This window comes from Jaculus jaculus, chromosome 7 (assembly GCF_020740685.1).
Source record: "Jaculus jaculus isolate mJacJac1 chromosome 7, mJacJac1.mat.Y.cur, whole genome shotgun sequence".
Classification (NCBI taxonomy): domain Eukaryota; kingdom Metazoa; phylum Chordata; class Mammalia; order Rodentia; family Dipodidae; genus Jaculus; species Jaculus jaculus.
In genome coordinates this window covers 65,337,692-65,357,368 of record NC_059108.1, presented here as the reverse complement: position 1 = coordinate 65,357,368, position 19,677 = coordinate 65,337,692, and the positions used below count along the sequence as shown (strand labels likewise).

General features: G+C 42.1%; 2 protein-coding genes across 2 annotated transcripts in view; one reads left to right on the top strand and one right to left on the bottom strand.

Moving 5' to 3' along the window:
- Positions 1-10,667, top strand: part of Ankrd6 (ankyrin repeat domain 6) — a 234,434-nt gene extending 223,767 nt beyond the window's left edge. The window contains exons 14-16 of the mRNA XM_004663640.2: positions 2,971-3,084; positions 3,446-3,572; positions 7,470-10,667. Of these exons, the coding sequence (XP_004663697.1) occupies positions 2,971-3,084; positions 3,446-3,572; positions 7,470-8,035 (807 nt within the window). The 3' untranslated portion in view covers positions 8,036-10,667. The remainder of the gene's footprint in view (positions 1-2,970; positions 3,085-3,445; positions 3,573-7,469) is intronic.
- Positions 10,668-10,876: 209 nt separating this feature from the next.
- Lyrm2 (LYR motif containing 2) lies at positions 10,877-14,865 on the bottom strand. The gene is made up of 3 exons (XM_004663660.2): positions 14,733-14,865; positions 14,312-14,452; positions 10,877-11,866 (listed from the first exon to the last, which is right to left on the bottom strand). The coding sequence occupies exons 1-3, from the start codon at positions 14,775-14,777 to the stop codon at positions 11,786-11,788; spliced, it is 267 nt and encodes an 88-aa protein (XP_004663717.1). The 5' UTR covers positions 14,778-14,865; the 3' UTR covers positions 10,877-11,785.
- Positions 14,866-19,677: the final 4,812 nt, after the last annotated feature.

Below are 19,677 nucleotides of genomic sequence, written 5' to 3'. Positions count from 1 at the left end.
AATCACTACGTAGTTTCAGGCTGGCCTCAAACTCACAGCAATCCTCCTACCTTTGCCTCCTGAATACTGAGATTAAAGGCATGAGTCACTACTCTCAGCCATGTTTCAGTCTTTATATTGCCACAGTGCCCTATATCTCTTCTCTATTGCACACAAAAATTATAATAAATACAGAGTATATTGTTTTCCAACTTCTTTTTTAGAGATGGGAGGTTTCATGTATCACAGACTAGCCTTATATATATATTGGTTTTTGTTTGTTTATGCCCAGGCTGACCTAGAGCTCACCATTTAGCCCAGGATAGCCTCAAATTTGAAGTGATGCTCCTACCTTAAGGCCTCCTGAATACTGGGACTACAAGCATGTACCACCACACCAAGTTTATATGGTGCTGGGGATCAAATTCAGGACCTTATGCATATAAAGCATGCACTCTACAAACTGAGCCTCCCCCCCCTTTCAGCTCTTTATTTGGAAAATTGTCAAACATACAAAAAAGTTGAAAGAAAGCACTGTTTTACTCTTACCTATGTTCAACCATCTCCTTTGGGTTTTATCTTAGAGCTCAGAATACCATAATGCTTCCAGAAATAAAATCACACTGGTTCTTGTCAGTTTGCTTTTTAAAAAAATTATTTATTTATGTATTTGAGAGAGAGAGAGGAAGAGGCAGATAGATAGAGAGAGAATGGGCATGCCAGGGCCTCTAGCCACTGCAAACGAACTCCAGACACATGCGCCCTCTTGTGCATCTGGCTTATGTGGGTCCTGAGGAATCAAACCGGGGTCCTTAGGTTTCACAGGCAAATTCCTTAACCACTAAGCCATTTCCTCAGCCCAGTTTGCTTTTTTGTCTTGTATTATGACTTATCCATGTAGATGTGCAGCATGCTTCAATGACAGTGAATATGGAGCTTGCCTGTGTATAGAGGAATAATATTTTGCCTTTTCCGTTTTCACTTAAGTTGATGTCATGAGCGTTTTTCCCGTGACTGTAAATTCCTATTATTCAGGTATATTAAGACAACATAAATATTTAACCATTTCTTCTTATTAGACCATCCCTTTCTCTTAAAAATAATGTTAAGATGAACATTTATATGCACAAATTTTTAAGTGCCCAGATTTTCCCTCTGGACAGTTGGGTCCAATGTTAACGTTTAAGGCTCTTGATGTAATGCAAATTACCTCATAGAAAGTTTGTATGTCCCACCAGCAGTATCTGAGTTTCTCTAATTTTTGCTGTCAATTTAATATTTTATTTTAAAAAGTGTTCTAAGGACATTGTGGTAGTTTGAAGAGATGGCCCCCAATGTATTCAGTATTTTATTAGTTTGTAGTTTGCATCTGCAGCCACCTGGCTGGAGGCGGTGTCACTGGGTGGATCTTAAGGTGTGGTGGTGGGGTTGAGATTTCAATCTAAAGACATGCAAAGTGTGCCTAGCTGGAGTTCCTGAAGGGTGCTGTGCTGTGTGGCTTTTGTTTTTTTCTCTCTTTGCCTGGTCCTTTAAGAGAGGGGCAACTTTTACCATTATGGAACTTCCTCTAGATCTGTAAGCTTCAATAAATTTCCCTCCTCCATAACTGTGCCTGGTTTGGAAGTACAGCTTAGTGAACCTGAAGCTGTCTGCCACAGACATTTTACACTTTTAAGTTTTATTTCTATTTTTACTAATAAGGTTGAACAGTTTTCAGGTTGCCTGCATTAGGTGGACACTTTCTACCTCAAGGACTACTCCTTAGTTGGAAGAAGTCCTCATTCTGTGGCTGGGAAAGAATTTGAGCTTAGTCTGAATCAAGTGCTTGGGTCTGAACCCTGTGAGCAGCTCACATGGCTTGTTCCTGGTATAGATATCTCAAGTGGGGGCCAGCCCTAGAAATAAATTGAGACAAACACAGGAACTGAAGAGACACAACAGAGAATGCTAACCTAGTACCAGAACAGCTGCTCCTTGATGTTTTGAAAGCGTCTGTGGCACTCCAGGTGTATCACAGACAGGAGAGGACCTCCCAGGGGCCCTCATGGTCTTGTTCCTAACAATAGTTTTCTTATCTTTGGACCTTGTAAAAGCAATGAAAGTTGGCACAGCCTAGGTGTTAGAGCCCTGTAGGAAATGTTATAATGGAGGGAGGCCCCAGAAAGGCACTTGATTAAAAGGTGTTAAGTATTTGTTGAAACACCTTCCACTCCCTTTAAACATACGCTTTGACTACTTTCAATGAGGCAATGAAAATACCTGCTCACTAGGAAAAACATTATAAAAGCCCCAAATATTCATCTTGTTTCACTACCTACTGGGCAGCTGATAATGTTTTGGAGCTGCTTGGGTGGGATCAAGCAAGTGAATGGATCCATACTTTTATTTTTTTTTTAAATAGTTTTTGTTCATTTTTTATTTAGTTATTTGAGAGCGACAGACATAGAGAGAAAGAAGAGGGAGAGAGAGAGAATGGGCACGCCAGGGCTTCCAGCCACTGCAAACGCACTCCAGACGCGTGTGCCCCCTTGTGCATCTGGCTAATGTGGGACCTGGGGAACCGAGCCTTGAACCGGGGTCCTTAGGCTTCACAGGCAAGCGCTTAACCGCTAAGCCATCTCTCCAGCCCGGATCCATACTTTTAGAGACAGTTCTTCCTAATAATAGTCTTTTCACTGATGTTCTAAGACTTACCAAAATACTTCTGGCCAACAAGAGCTGCTTTTGCTTGAATATTTTTAGTGTGTTTATGTCTGTTAAGCCCTTGGGCTTAAACAAATAGGAAAAAGAAACATTGACCTTACAGAAATATATTCAGGATTTCTAAAGTTACAATTTTCTAAACCCTTTGAAACTGAAGTGAAATGAAGAGCTGACATTTGTTGCCTGCTTTCTGTACTCTGGTAGTAGCCTGAGCCTGTGTTTATGGGTGGGGAGACCAAGGCCTATCCTAGCATCATGTCAGCATGTCCTCTTCATCTGGAATTCTAGATGTGTGTTTTGGACAAGCTGATGGTTGAGAGATTCTCAGCAGAGAGAACAGAGTGTCTGAAGCGCCTGCAACAGCAGACAGATGCTGAGAAGCATGAGAGACAGAAGCAACAGGTAAAAACCTAGTATCTTTCTGTCTTTCAGTGATGATTTAGTACATGTCCACTGTGCCAAGTAATACTCAGGTCCGTCAATGGAAACTATGAGGCTGAGCTTCACAGAAACCATTTACTTTATGTAATATGTTATTTTTGCAACCCCAAATGAAATTAGGCACAGTGGGGCATGCCTTTAATCCCAGCACTTGGAAGGCGGAGGTAGGAGGATTGCTGAGAGTTCAAGGCACCCTGAAACTACATACTAAATTCCAGGTCAGCCTGGGCTAGCATGAAACCCTACCTTGGAAAACCAAAACAACAACAACAACAAAAAGAATGTGCTGATGACTAATTGTACTAATTATTGGTTATTTTAGATGTCCTTGGTGGATGAATTAAAAACTTGGTGCATATTAAAGATTCAGAATCTGGAGCTGAAGCTTTCTGGAGAGTCTAGAACCTTTAGGGCCAAATCCATCCCATCTACTTCTGACTCTTGTCCAGGTAACTCACATACAGAAATACCTTCTATCCACACATATAGTGGAGTCCTCCATATTGTTCTTTCCTGATCTGAGCACTGTCCATATGACAGAGATGTTTACATATGCTGCAAGGACATACTTTGCTCATAACTGTATAGTCAATTCCTATATGGCAGTAAAATATCCTTAATTAAGTGTTCAGACATAATTGATTGGCAATAACTGTTCTTCAGGTATAATATTGACAGGGTCCGGGTGGGAAGATCCTTTAGATAAGGGAGGTGAAGATCATCTGTCTACTGGGGAGCTCTCTCCTCCTCTCTGCCCCTGCTACTGATCTCCCTTAGCCTTTACCCAACTCTGAAAAGCCTCAATCACATTAGTCCATCAAGGGAACTCACCCTAGTGGAATGTATCTTTATTTCAGCCACAATGCTAAATTGTTCAAGTTATATTTTATGTATTTATTTTTATTCATTTGTTTATTTACTGTGTGTAGGTGTGTAATGTAGTATGTGGTATGTTGGTTTTTTGTTGTGTATGCCCTTTCAATACCCCATATGCTTGCCTGCAGGGGGGTCTCTTACCTATGGTGGCTGAAGTGAATGTCCAGTGCACTGTCCGATTCTCTTCAGCCTGATCTTTATTTTTGAGCTGGATCTCTCTTACTGTTTCAAGAACTTGTGGGATTTCATCAGTTCTTGGCTCTCCACTCCCCTGCAGGAGTGGGGTTACAAGCACTCATGGCCACATGCAGCTGTTTACATGGAATCAGGAGATTTCAACTCAAGCAGTCTCAGGCCCTCAAGCTTGTGCAGGAAGCACACCTAACTTCTGAGCCATCTCTCTGGCCCAAGTTATTGGTTTTTTAAAATATTTTTATTTATTTGAGAGCGATATAGAGAGAAACAGGCAGAGAGAGAGAGAGAGAGAGAGAGAGAGAGAGAGAGAGAGAGAGAGAGGGAGAGAATGGGCGTGCCAGGGCTTCTAGCCACTGCAAATGAACTCCAGACACATGCGCCCCCTTGTGCATTTGGCTAACATGGGTCCTGGGGAATTGAGCCTTGAACTGGAATCCTTAGGCTTCACAGGCAAGTGCTTAACTGCTATACCATCTCTCCAGCCTTCAAGTTATTGTTTTTAAATAAACATATATTCATTGTATAAAATAACAGGTTTCACAGTGAGATTTTCATATATGTGTATCATTCACTTCTCCCACTACTTTTTCTTGTCATTCCATTCCCCTTTCTGCTAGTCCCCTTCTTTTTCCTAAATAGTTCCTTTTCTACCTTTCTGGTTTAAAAAAAAAAAAAAATCCAGGTTCTGCATAGGAGACTACACATGCATTAGTTATCTTGTAAAACTCTTTGTTTTCAGTGGTCTTTTTGAATTTGGTTTATTTTACCATGATAACCTCCAGTTCTATCCATTTTCCTGCAAATGACATGATTATGTTTTTCTTTATAGCTGAATAAAAAGCCATTCTGTATATAAAGCAGTTTATTGATATTTGTTTGCAGAGAATGAGAGCAAGGGAATGTGTATATCAGGGCCTCTTGCCACTGCAAATGAACTCCAGCTAAATGTACCACTTTGTGCATCTTGCTTTATGTGGGTACTGCTGTCAAGCTTTGCAAGCAAGTGCTTTTAATTGCTAATCCATTTCTCCAGCCCATAAAGCAGTTTTTTTAATGATAATTTTTCCTTTTTTGTTTGTTTGCTTGTTTTTCGAGGTAGGGCTTTACTCTAGCTCAGGGTGGCCTCGAACTAGTGGTGATCCTCCTACCTCTCCTCCCAAGTGCTGGGATTATAGGTGTGTGCTACCATAACTGGCTAATTTTTCTTTTTTAAGGTAGGGCTCATGATAGTACAGGCTGACCTGGAAATCACTCTGTACTTGAACTAACAGTGATACTCTTACTCAGCTTCCCAAGTGCTAGGATTCAAGGCATGTGCCACTGTGCTGGTCAGAATCTGGTAATTAGATCATTCTAGAGGACTTGGATAGGTGAAATATTTCCTATTAACACAGCTATCTCTGGAACTATGTTTTTTATTTATTGAAAATTTTCAGCCGGACATGGTGGTGCACATCTTTAATCCCAGCACTCGGGAGGCAGAAGGAGGATTGATGTGAGTTCGAGGCCACCCTGAGACTATGTAGTGAATTCTAGGACAGCCTGAGCTAGAGTGAAACCCTACCTTGACAAAAAAAAAATGTGCTCCATCATCCATGTTGAACTGTTTATGGCCCAATACTGTACAAGTATGATGCAGGTAGCAACAGCTGCTGAGGAATCATGAATGCATAGGCCACTTCATGTCCAGAAGATAGTGTTCCAAAGCACTTTTTCCATCCTCTGGTTCTTAGAATTCTTTATGCCCCCTCTTCCACAATGTTCTCTAAGCCATTGGAGGTGGATTAAAGCTGTCTCATTGAGTGCTGAGCACTCACTTATTCTCAGCACTTTAACTAGTTTTAAGCCTCCCCAGTAGTCATTTCTATCTTCAAAAGAAGCTTCTCTGCCCCAAAGTGAGAATAAACATAAATATTAGAGGGTGTATTTGATGGGCACAACATATCCATTTAGCCAACAACAGTAGTAGCTTCCCCACTTGAGATGATCTTCCTGGTCATAGACTTTTGACTAAGTTATCAGTACTAGGTCTGAGTTCCCTTCTATAGAGCAGGCCTCAATCAAAGAGTAGTTGTACCCCCGTAACAGTAATGCAACTATTGCTTCAGTGGGTAGATCTTACCTGGCCAACTAGTTGTGTAGGATGTATGGGGGAACCACTGTGGGTAAGATGTTGATGACTGCTAGCCTATATTCTACTTTCTAGCACTATGACAGCTAGCAGGGAGTAGGCCTCCTGCTCAGTGGAACCTTATGGTTTTATCTTTGTGCTAAGATGTTGGGAAACATCTGTAGCAAAATTTTCATGCTAGGACTAACCATGAAACCTACCATGGTACTTTTAGATTAGGACTACTTTTCTTTTTTTTTTTTTTTTGAATGTTTTTTTTAAATTTTTATTTATTTATTTGAGAGCAACAGACAGAGGGAGAGAAAAAGGCAGAGAGAAAGGCAGAGGGAGAATGGGCGTGCCAGGGCCTCCAGCCACTGCAAAGAAACTCCAGACGCATGTGCCCCCTTGTGCATCTGGCTAATGTGGGTCCTAGGGAATTGAACCTTGAACCAGGGTCCTTAGGCTTCACAGGCAAGCGCTTAACCGCTAAGCCATCTCTCCAGCCCAGGACTACTTTTCTTAATTAGAACTTAGATCAAGCATACTAGGAGGCTGTGTATTGCAGTGGGGGTAGTAGGAAAAGTACCATACCTTACTCTGTTTTGCTGTAAACCTAAAACTGCTCTTAAAAAAGAAACTGGTGGAACTAGAAAAATGGCTCAAAAGTTAAAGGTGCTTGCTTGCAAAGCCTGCCAGTTTGGAGTCAGTTCCTCAGTACCCATATAAATCTGGATGCCAAAAGGGCATATACATCTGGTGTTTGCTTTGAGGCAAGAGATCCTGGCATACTCATATACATACATGCAAATAAATTTTTAAAAGAGAGAATTTGGCTTTTCCACAGAAATGAGGATGGGGTTATTCAACCTCAAAGGTCTATGCTCATTCTGAGACACAGACCGAGACAATAAGCTAAAGGCCAGCAGATGATTTGACTAGTGTGGCTACCACAAAATACATGAGAATCCTGAGAAGTCAAAATGATAATCCTAGATGAAAAGGGACAAAAAGGTAAAGAAAAACACAGCAAAGTTGCATATGATAGGTGGTGACTGAGGAGGTAGTTCTCAAGATTTTCAGAACTCTTAGGTAGATACTACCCACTGCCACATGACCATGTGAATATGGACTTGCTCTGACATTTGTTTTCCCTTGAAACCAGGTGTGGATCAATCAGTGGTTACTGCAGTGCCAGAAGCAGCTTCTGACAGATCTTCCCAGGTGGTTAGGCCCAAGGCAAAGGCCCTCAATTCCACCACTGACCACAGACTACAACAGAAGCTATCTTCTTCTGAGTCTGCAGGCTCCCGACTAAGAAGTGTCAAGGTTCAGACAGCCCTGCTCCCCCTGAGTGAGGCAGTCAAGATTGATCAACAGGCTGGGCCCAGTGTCAACAGAGCCACTCAAACCAAGAAGTCCAGAAGTGGGCAAATCAAGCATCGAGTCCAACAGCCAATAGGCAGCAGTGGGCCACTACCACTACCTGCAGGCAGCATGCAAGCTGCCCCTCATGTTCAAGAAGATGCTTCCCAAGCCCTGGGACTCACCCAGGATTTTTTTGAGGCAGTTTCTACCCAGATGGAAAAGTGGTATGAAAGAAAAATTGAAGAAGTACGAAGCCAAGCCAGTCAGAAAGCCCAGCAAGACAAGGCTACACTGCAGGAACACATTAAAGGCTTAGAAGAAGAGCTTGTTAAATCAACGATGAAGATGCACAAGGAACATTAGGATTTGGGAAGGATAGCTGTATTGAAGAAGTGGATTACTGTGCACAAAGCAGACTTGTGTTTCTGGCAAAGTCTCCAATTTTTAGAATGAGCTAGACACATACATCATGTGGTATGAAGTTACAGAGACTTCAACAGTGACGCTAAAGCCAGGAGAAGTTTTCTCACTTTCAAGTTTCATTAGTCTCTAAACTCCAGGCCAGGTTTATCAGAAGCTCAGATTAAGCAAGCCACGTGAAGAAATAGTGTTAAGTAAAGCTACAATTCAGGGTATGTGAAATGTTAAAAGCAAAGCAAAACTTCATCCCTGTGTACCAAAACAGTCTTTCATGCAAGTGTAAACACATCTCTTGAGTTTAGACAAGAGTATCTTTCTGTGAGTGCTGTAACTATGAAATGTGAAGCCCTTATTCTCAGATGTCTAATTCTCAAAATGTTGTTTTAGCCCCCAGGTGAACATACCAGATTTTGAGAGGAAAGACATTTTTGTGATGTCACAATATCCACTACATATTAACTTTTTTGATAAGTCATTTTAATTGCTAACAGCACTAGAAATGTTCATTCCTAATGAGTTACAATGAGTTCAAGTTTCTGTATTTTCAGCCCAAATGATCACAGCAAACAGATTAATAGAAAAAGCATTTATGTAACAAGTACCTGAAACTTCTACAATCAATTATCTTAGAATACTTTTCTGAATTCAAGATTATTTTTCTGTATTTTATAAAGAGATAAGGCCATTTATTGAAAGCATTTCATTTTGAATTCAACTCTCACTGAAGAACCTCAGATACTTTTACTGTTTCACACTGAAAGCCTCAAGGTCAGTAATTTAGTATAGTAACTTGACTTAATCACTGTTAGGTATCAGAAGACTTTACTTGATTATAAAACATAAATACAAGAACAAAGTTGTAAAAGTAGATTGGTTATGTGGAAACTTTGGATTTAATTATCTTTTTAATTCATCTTCACATAATTTATGTATGCATAGAAACTTCAATTCTATTTCTATAAGCCCAGGAACCCCTTAATGATTATTCATAATTATGATTTAATGAGCCAAAGAGAATGTAATGATCCACTGACATCGAAACTATAAGGTAGAGTATGCTTTTAGTCCTTTGTCAGGTTCATTTTGTATTGTAACAACTCATGGATATAGACATTCCTTTAAAGTAATTCAGCAGATGTGTGTCACTGTTAGAGAACTTGAACATGGAATGAATGCAGTTCTCAAGTTCTCATGTAATTGGCCAGTTTGGCTCCTCTGCTACTTGGGAGGCATCAAGGATTCGATTGTTCACTGGGGGCCCTTTGTTTTTTTCATTTTCCCCTGGGCCCCAAAGTCAGACTTTTCCAGCTGGACTCTAAACCTACTCAACAAAATATCACTAACTTCTGTAGGATCAGTCTTCATTATACACCAATTTTTTAAAATTCCTTAATACAGAAGAAACAAGATGAAAACCTGAGTTGAGTGATTATGCTTCAAGCAGGAATTATTTTTATCTATCATAGTTTTATTACCTCACAGTATCTTTGTTGCAATGCTGACACCTGGACTTAACTACCAAGTGTGGCCCATAGTGTTTTGGTGGAAGTAATCTGATGATTTACCTCCTTCCCATCAGAAGCAGGCAGTTAACCACAGTGAACTGGATACTTTCGTCATGAAGACACAGGGAATGAATGGAGAGATGGTTCAGTGGTTGAGTGCTTCCCACACAAGCATAAGGCCCAAGGGAGCCTGATACCAGTTGAGCTTCATTTCTCAGCATCCGTGTAAATAGCTAGGCATGGCCATGTGTGTTTGTAACCCTGCCTCTGTGAACAGCAAAGACAGTAGAGTCTCTTGAGGTTCTAGAAAATGGCATGCTCTGGATCAACTAAGAGACTGTCTCAAGGAAAAACAGATGAGTAATGGAGGATATCACCCATTCTTCTCTGACCTCCATAGGCATGTGCATCACACATACAAGTGCATACACCACACACACAAAGTCAAAGGGAAGAGAAGGCAGAAATGTTTAAAGTCAGGGTACTTGAATTTTGCTATTGAATAAGGTCAGTCTCCTAACCTACAAGGATGAGAGCATTAGACCAATACAGTGGTCATATTTGTTGTTTTTGATTCTTGCAGTAAGGTCTGGCTATGTAGTCTGTAAACTGGCCTCAATCATAATCCTCCAGTCTGAGAATCTGGAATGCTGGGATTACAGAAATATGTAGCCAGTGTGCCCAGCTCTGCAATAGTGTTTTTTCAACAACTGTGTTAGGTATGTTTTTATTGTTCCCTTAGCATTGTGGAAAATGACAGATAAGGTATCTATCTGCCCCTTGTGCTGTAAAAATAAGCATATATCCCACCTATACTTTTGCAAAGAGGTAACAATTTCTAGACTCATATAGGCCTTGTTTCAAATGGAGGCTGCAATCTTTCAGTAGTTGTGGGGAACATGATGTAAAACACAGAAAAGTGGCACATTAATACTTTCTAAATAGATAAATAGTACAGTATTACACTGTATGCTGAATTCCTGTGATAGATTTAATATATCAGCTCTAACCTTACTTTTGATTTTGGGAGTCCAAACAAAATAAAGTGATGTTTATAGCTTTTGTGGTAACATGTTGTCTATTTAATGTTATCAGGTTGAATTTGTGTCTCCAAGCATTTTCATTTTTCTTTTAAGGAATCTTGAAAAAGTGCCTTCACCCAACCATTTATATACTTGATTTAGGGCAACTATCTGTCACTTAAAGTCACAATCTTATGTGGTCTTTTCTGACTGGCTTCTTTAACATGTTATTAGTGTTCACACACAGGTAGTATGAATCAGTCTTTCACTCCATTTTATTGCCAGATATTGTATGCCACATTTTATTTGACCATGTTATTTAGCCAGCTGATCAATATTTGATCCCACTATCTGGCATGAGTAATTTTATACACATTTCTTCTGGGTATGATTTCAGTTTTCTTGATTAGGGACCTAGAATATCAAAGTCCATTTTCCAAAGGGCTGCACTGCAGATACTTTTGGTTCCAAACAGCAACATACAGGGGTTACAAGTTCTCCCCATTTTCATCAACATTTATTATTTCCCTTTTTAATTCTAGTTGTTAAAATGGAAGTGTGAGCTCAAAGTTTTTTTTTTTAATTTAAATTGACAGTTTTCATACTTATAGACAATAAACCATGACAATTCCCTCCCTCACTTTTCCCTTCACAAATCCACACTCTATCATATCCTCTCCCTCTCTCTGTTAATCTCTTTTATTTTGATGTCATCATCTTTTCCCTCTATCATAAGAGTCTTGTGTAGGTATTGCTAGGCACAGTGAGGTTGTGAACATTGAAGCCAATTTTTGTCTGGACAGTTGTATTGTAAGCATTCCCACCCTTCCTTTGGATAAACCCCGAGCCTTGGAGGGTGACAGAAATGTTTCAGTCTTGAACACTCCTCTGTCACGTCTTCTCAGCACCATGGTGCCTTTTGGGTCATCCCAGTGGTCATAGCCATCTGAAAAGAGAAGCTTCTCTAACCAGAAGTGAGAGTAGTGTTAATAATATGGAGATGAACATTCAGTGAATTGCTTACAGGGCAGTTTGGTTTTGATTTGCACCTTCCTGGTTGACAATGACTGTTGCTTCCTGTGCTAAATGTTAGTGTGGCTTTAGCTGTGGATTTTAACTCAGCAAAAAATGGAGATTTCAAAATTCTTCAAAATAACACTATATCCTTAAGATTTGGCTAAAGCTAGTGTTTTTTCTAATTCCTTCAGTTGTATATTGCCTTGAGTAATCATCATTCGGATTGTATCCTGTGGAAGAAAGTGAAATTTGGTTACTGTTTTATGATTAAACAAAAATTCTTTCATTTTATTTATAAATTCAAGAAACAGAAGCTTAGAGAGCTGGCTTGGCAGTTAAAAGTCTTGCTTGCAAAACCTGACGGCCTAGGTTTGATTCCTCAGTGTAAGGGTTAGTCAGGGTCCCAGCAATCATTAAGAGTCACAGGAATTACTGGAATATGCTGGCCTTGTAACAGGTTTTAGCACACAGAAAATTCTTTTGAGTTGTAAATCACTTCCTAAACCACAACCTGATAGGGTCACCTGCCCAAGAGCCATGGAAACCATCAAATTAGTCAAAACCTGAGTCCTACCTAAAAAAAACCAGTCAACAAAGGAAATAGTCCTGTTTCATTCCTTTTCCCTCTCCCCCATCCCCTGCTCTGCTGGTCTATTCTTTTAAATATCCAGCTCACATGCTCATGTTCTTGCTCCTGATTTCCACGTGGCTCTAACTGGCTCAGCCCCAACTCTGATCCAACAAATGGGGCCAGAGCCCAGTGGGTCTTGGCGATCCTTGGGCCCTAACCCAGAGGTTTCGGCAACTTGGCCAGGGCCACTATCTAGTGTCTTTCCAAATTCAGCCCAGCCCAGTCTCCGGCTGCCTGGGCAATCCACAGGACCTTGCTCTCCTATCCCTCCATTCCTTTCCTTTCATACTGGGTTCCATGGTGAATATACTTACTACACAGGCTTAAGCTTCAGGTTTTTGCAACTTTTATCTTCCTAAGTGGCACAGGCTCCATGGAATTGGTATCTTACTGACTGTTTTTGTTGTTGTTGTTTTGTTTTTTGAGGTAGGGTCTCAACTCTATCCCAGGCTGACCTGGAATTCACCATGTAGTCTCAGGGTGGCCTTGAACTCATGGTGATCCTCCTACCTCTGCCTCCCTAGTGCTGGGATTAAAGGCATGTGCTACCATGCCTGGCTTTATTTTTTTAAAGTTTTTTTTATTTACTTATTAGAGACACGGTGGTGGGGGGGGAGTGGTGAGAGAATGGGCACACCAGGGCCTCTAGCCACTGTAAACAACTCTAGACGCATGCGCCACCATGTGCATCTGGCTTACGTGCGAAGTGGAGAATTGAACCTGGGTCCTTAGGCTTCGCAGGCATAAGCCTTAATGGCTAAGCCATCTTTCCGGCCCCATGCCCTGCTTTTTATTGGCATTTTTTGAGTAAACTTGACCTCCAGTCTTAGCCCGCTCCAGGCCTGCTCACTTTCCTATCCATACCAACCTCCAGCAGGAGCATCTTGATATTTGAGCCTCTATGTACCCAACACTCCATTAAAATTAATTTAGGAGCTGGAGGGATGGCCTGCAAAGCCAAAGGACCCAGGTTCAATTCCCCAGGACCCACACTAGCCAGATGCACAAGGGGGTGCACATGTTCATTTGCAGTGCCTGGAGGCCCTGGCACACCCATTCTCTCCTTCTTTCTCTGTCAAATAAATAAAAATAAAATATTAAGAGCCGGGCGTGGTGGTGCACACCTTTAATCCCAGCACTTGGGAGGCAGAGGTAGGAGGATTCCTGTGAGTTCGAGGCCACCCTGAGACTCCATAGTGAATTCCAGGTCAGCCTGGACTAGAGTGAGACTCTACCTCGAAAAACCAAAAAATAAAAACTAAAAATAAATTAATAATAATAAATAAAATATTAAAATTCATTTAGGTAAGCAGCCCAGACTAGGCTGTCCTTCTTCTGGACCCCAGGGGTCCTCCAGCTTCGTGCTTCCCAGAGAGTGAAGACTGGGGACACCCTTCTCCACTCTAGGGATCTCCACCTGGCTCCAAAGCCTCAGGCTACTATCTTGGTAACAAATGATGACTTAATACCGAGATTTAGCCCCATCTTTCCTATCCATGGCTCTAAGCCATGGACACTCTCTTGGGGTACCTGAAATCAAATCTACAATCATTCCATTGGCTGACCTCAAAGCCAGACTTTCAATTTGGCTTTCTACACCTGATCCCAGACTTCCTAATCCTTATACCCAGTACCCACATAAAGCCAGATGCACAAATTGGTACATGCATCTGGGGTTTGGTTACAGTGACAGGAGACTCTGGCCTACCCATTTCTTTCTCTTCTGCTTGCAAATAAGAAAAATATTTGAAATAAATTCGAGAATGAGTAGGGGGTGGGCTACAGGTTGTATCTTAGAGAAAAATGCACAAAGCCCTGCCTTCAATCATAAAAATACCAAAACCCCAACACACAGGAACAATGGGTGAACGATGGGCACTGGAACTGCTGAAGATGAAGCCAAAATCTAAGTGGCACAGCATACAAGATTGACAATTTCTAAATTTAAAACACTTGAGTGGAAGAAACAAATATGCCACCTCAATAATGCCATTTAAATATTCCATATAAAACATTCAACACAGGAGCCAGCGGCTGTCCTCACCTCTTCCTTGGCACTTTTGTTGTTTTTGAATTCTTCCCTTGCCCAGTCCTTCAGGTATCTGCGGTCAGAATCATTTGGAACTTGCCTAATTGCTTGCAAAATCTTCCTGTAGAGTAGGAGAACTTGTTGCCTTCTCATGAACTGTCCAAAGAAGAAATGGAAATTACACCTACACACTTAGTGCAATGCTGGATAGAGAAAACGACGTTCCAGGACTGCCTGGGGACGGGGCGATGCTTCCGGCGGACCACAGCGAGCCCCAGCGGCCGGAGCAGACAAGAACACGCGCCGCGCCCACTGCCTAACGTGAGCGCCTTCGTGACACCTGGGGACTGGAGCGCAGCAGTCCACCATGCCCACCGGCACCAACCCACTCCGCGGACAGGCGCAGGATTAAGTACGCAGAAAGTCCCTCTCCTACCTGCCTCAAGGTCAGCGCCCCCGGAGGCAAACGGGAAGCTGCCATGTCCGCCCGAAGCTCTAACGCGCAGGATCGGAAGTGAAAGGGACCAGGCGGGGCAAGCAGTTTCCTTGGTGACGGCTTGCTGCTAGTGTGGAAGTGATGCTGGTAGTTTGCTAAATGGTTGTTGGGGCTGGAAAGATGGATCAGCGGCTAAAGGCACTCGCTTACAAAGCCTTCTGGCCTGAGTTCAATTCTTCAGTACCTACCTAAAGTGACACATAACATGTATCTCGATTTCATTTGCAGTGGCAAGAAGCCCTGGCCTGCCCTACTCACTCTCTGCTTGCAAAGAAATACAATTTTTAAAAAATGTTTTGAGCTGGGCGTGGTGGCGCACGCCTTTAAACCCAGAACTCCAGAGAGGCAGGAGGATCACACTGAGTTCGAGGCCAGCCTGAGCTAGAGTGAGACCTAACCTCGAAAAATAAAAAAATAAAAAGTTAAATGGAAGCTGTGTGTTTTAAAAATACACTTTGAGAGCGAGAATGGGTGCGGCTGCGCTTCTAGCCACTGAAAACCAATTCTAGATGCATGCACCACTTTGTGCATCCAGCTTTAGTGGATACTGGGGAACGGAACCCTGGGTCCTTAGGCTTTGCAGGCAAGAACATTAACCATTGAACAATCTCTCCACCCGAAGCTGCGTGTTTTATAGAAGCGGATAAAATTGTTTCTTTTTATAAATACATAGTTTTTAAATCAAAATGTTGGGCTGCAGATGAAGTGTTTAACTTGGGTTTAATTGCCCTCGATCCCATAAATTTGCTTCACTCATCTTTGGAATTGTGTACACCATCTCCCTCACAGCTGTCTCACATGTAACTACTCAGAACAAGCTTGGCACATGGCTAGTGCTCAGCTTGGCGATGCCAAACCCATAACCACACTGTTGGCCTAATTTTATAGTTAATTATACATAAAGCTATAATTTTAATAGATGAACAGCAAAAATTTATTGCTGATATAAGAACCTGTGAGGCCACTTACACTGATTTGGTGAACTGTCTACCTATGACTTTGGTCCATTTTTGCTCACCAAAACTTTATTCTATGACCCCCCCCCCATCCCCAAGGTAGGTCTCACTCTAGCCCAGTCTGAGCTGGAATTCACTGTGTAGTCCTAAAGTGTCCTTGAACTCACGGAATCCACCTACCTCTGCCTCCCAAGTGCTTGGGGTTAAAGGCATGTGCCACTATGCCTGGCTTATTATCCTAGTTTTATGGGCTGAAGTGCCATTCAGTTTCATGGCCATTTCTTTATGCATATAGCCTTACATTTCTGTAGTCATGTGTTGTTTCCAACTTCTTTTCCCATTCAGAGCACCTTGTATATTTTAGTTTCATTTTATTCCACTTGAAAGTCTATGACAATCTAAATTCACGTTCTTTGCTAGCTACTAAACTATAACTTTACCATCATTTATTAAAGAATATTTATCACCTTTTCCTGGGTGGCTTTTTAAACCATGGGGTCAATTTTTTGGGGTCTGAGTAATCTGTGTAGGCTTGCTTTTTATGTCCGCCCCTCCCCCCAGGCATGGTCTCACTCTAGCTCAGGCCGAACTGGAATTCAATATGTACTCAGGGTGTCCTCGAACTCATGGTGATTCTACCTCTGCCTCCCAAGTGCTGGGATTAAAGGCATGTGCCACCATACCCGGCTGTCTTTCTTTCTATGTCATTCTACCTGGCAGAATTCTATAGCTTCTTTTAAGAATCTTCTCTAATTAGTGTTCTATTTGCCCCTTGGAGAGATGGCTTAGCAGTTAAGGCACTGGCCCTGTGAGGCCTAAGAATCTGGGTTCAATTCCCCAGTATCATCTTAAGCCAGATACACAAGGTGGCACTTGCTTCTGGAGTTTTGTTTGCAGAGGCTGAACTGAAGGCCCTAGCGTGCCCATTCTCTCTACCTCTTTCTCCCTGTCTCTCTCTCAAATTTTTTAAAATGATCATAAGATGATTTGAAGAGAAGTTTCACTCCAGCCCAGACTGACCTGAAACTTACTCAGTAGTCTCAGGCTGGCCTCAAATTAATGGTGATCCTCCTACTTCTACTTCCCTAGTGCTAGGATTAAAGGTGTGCGCCACCACACCCAGTACACAAAACTTTTTTTTTTGTTTGTTTTTTGTTTTTCGAGGTAGGGTCCAACTTTAGCTCAAGCTGACCTGGAATTCACTCTGTTGTCTCAGGCTGGCCTTTAACTCATAGTGATCCTCCTACCTCTGCCTCCCCAGTGCTGGGATTAATGGCGTGAGCCACCATGATCGGCTCTAAAACACACAGAGAGAGAGGCAGATAGAAAGAATGGGCAAACTAGGGCCTCCAGCCACTGCAAACAAACACATGTGCCATGTACTTGTGCATCTGGTTTATGTGGGTACTAGAGAACTGAACCTAGAATTTTGCAGGCAAGTGCCCTAAGCACTGAGCCATCTTTCAAGCCCCACCTTATGAACTTTATTAAAGAATTTTTTAAATATATTCATTTGAGAGAGAGAACGAGGCAGATAGAGAATGGGAGTGCCAGGGCCTCCAGCTGCTGCAAACAAACTCCAGATGCATGTGCCACCTTGTGCATCTGGCTTACATGGGTCCTGGGAAATCGAACTTAGGTCCTTTGGCTTTGCAGGCAAGTGCCTTAACCGTTGAGCCATCCCTCCAGCCTAAAAACATGTTTTCACACTTATCCTCCAGAACATGTACAAGTAGCTATAGTAGGCTGTATTGTCAAAAATACCTATCTCCCATTCCTCAAAGACTTGTATCAGGGGCAGGGAAATCTGGTCATTTGTCAGAAAGGGAAAGTAGGTTAACAGGATTCTAAGCAACACATGAACCCTAGCAGACTGTAGGAATTCTGGTTTGATGTGACCAGATCAGTGGTAGAGGTGCTGGGAGGGATGAGACAGGACCGCCAAGACCTCTAAGAATATTCTCTTCACAAGAGGGGACTCTCAAGAAATTTCCAGCTGGAAAGATCTCCTTGGATGTCTTGAGTAGGAGACGAGCAAACCAAGGCAAATGGTAAGCTGAGGTATCAGGTTAAGACCTCAGGGTTGGAGAGATGACTGAACAGTTAAAGGTGTTTGCTTGTAAAACCTAATAGTCTGGGTTTGATTCCCCAAGACCCCTATAAAACCAGAGGGGTGGATATATCTGAAGCTTGTTTGTGGAGGCAGGAGGCTCTGGTGCACTCATATTTATTCTCCCTCAAATGTTTTTTTTGGGGGGTGGGGTTTCTGAGATAGGGTCTTGCTCTTGCCCAGGCTGACCTGCGATTCATTATGTAGTCTCAGGGTGGCCTCAAACTCACAGTGATCCTCCTACTTTTGCCTCCTGAGTGCTGGGATTAAAGGTGTGTGGGCCACCATGCTTGACTTTTTTTTTTTTAAGAGCCTAAACTGCAGTGGAGTAAGGACAGGATAAATGTCCCTAAATTATACTAGATAGATGATTAATTTGATTGGAAGTTGGATGGAAAGTAAAGCAAAGCGTAGTCTGAAACAGAAACAGATGTTACCTATCAACAGATGTATTTTGAATGTGTAGTCCCCAGGTTGTGGGAGTTTGGGAGATGGGGAGTTTTGCTAGAAGTGTGTTGTTGAGGATAGGCATAGAGGCATTGTAGCCAGCTCCCCTTAGCTAGAGTTGGACATATCATCTTGCTATTTCTACCCGCCATGGCTGAGGTAATGATTGTAAGCCAAAATAAACTTTCCTCCCATCAGCTGCTACTGGCCAGGTGCTTTGTCTCAGCAAATCTGTTTATCAACAGATAAACAGGTTGAGCTTCAACACAGTGGCTATTATTGGTCACATGCATGGGAAATGTTGGGAGAAGGACTGGATTTCAGGTGACAGTTTATTATCTGGGGACAAGAAATGGCTCAGTGATTAAGTACACTCCCTGCACAAGCATGAGGGCCTGAGACCCCTGCAGTTTTGAATCTCAAGAACCCATGTAAATAATTGGGCACTGGGGTTCACTAGGACACATTCTAGGAATCAGTAAGACTCCATTTCATTGAAAGGAAAAAGCAGGTCATGAGGGATGAAGGGAGACAGTATTTTTTTTTCCCAGCTACCACAGATGAGCTCATGGGGTACCACATCAGCCCATATAACACACACACATGCATTTAAAAATAAAAGAGCAAAAAAAAAAAAAATAGTATGTTGCACAAGTAGACATCCAGTAGACATGTGAATATCTGAATGAACAGTCATGTCCTGCACAATGAAGTGTCAGTCAACAAGGGGCCACAATACATGGTGTGGTCCCAATAGAGTCTATCACTGATGCTTGTAGAGTGTACTTATACAATGAAATGTAGTTTGACAGACCTTTTGCTTAGATCTTAGGGGAGTGGTAAAGTCATCCAAAGTGAGATTATGAGAGAATGTAGATTCTGCTGCTTGTTACTTAAATGTCAGAACTTACTTGGCCAAAACAAGGAATCCCAGCACTTCATGAAGTGGAAGCACATGGGTCATTTCAAGACCCACCTGGGCTCCATGAAACTCTTGTCTCAAACCAAACCAAACCAAACCAAACAAAACAAAACAAAAACAATGTTGCTGTTGTTTCCTACTGGACCTAAACCTGCTGGAAGACAAAGCGCCCATGGACAGTTTTGGCCAATGAAATGTGAGGAAGAGTTGTCAAGAAGCAGAATCTTTATCAGCCAGTGTGTGGTTCTGCAACTGAACCTCTTCCTCTAACACAGAGCCTGCATGTTGCTACTCATGGACCATGCAAATGAACACAGATGAGACATTTATAAACCCTTACTAGAAAAGTTGTGGGCTGTCTGTCGTGTTAACATGGTGTAAAATGACTGATCTAGTAGACACGATCAACCCCCCTCCCAGCACATGTATTACATTAAGAACAACTACAGA

Bases quoted from the DNA above. Each gene is read 5' to 3' on its own strand.
- Lyrm2 (XM_004663660.2), bottom strand. From the start codon at position 14,777: ATGGCAGCTTCCCGTTTGCCTCCGGGGGCGCTGACCTTGAGGCAG. The intron at 14,453-14,732 runs GTAGGAGAGGGA...TTCTTTGGACAG, and splicing joins GGGCGCTGACCTTGAGGCAG to TTCATGAGAAGGCAACAAGT. The intron at 11,867-14,311 runs GTGAGGACAGCC...TTTCTTCCACAG, and splicing joins ACAAAAGTGCCAAGGAAGAG to GATACAATCCGAATGATGAT.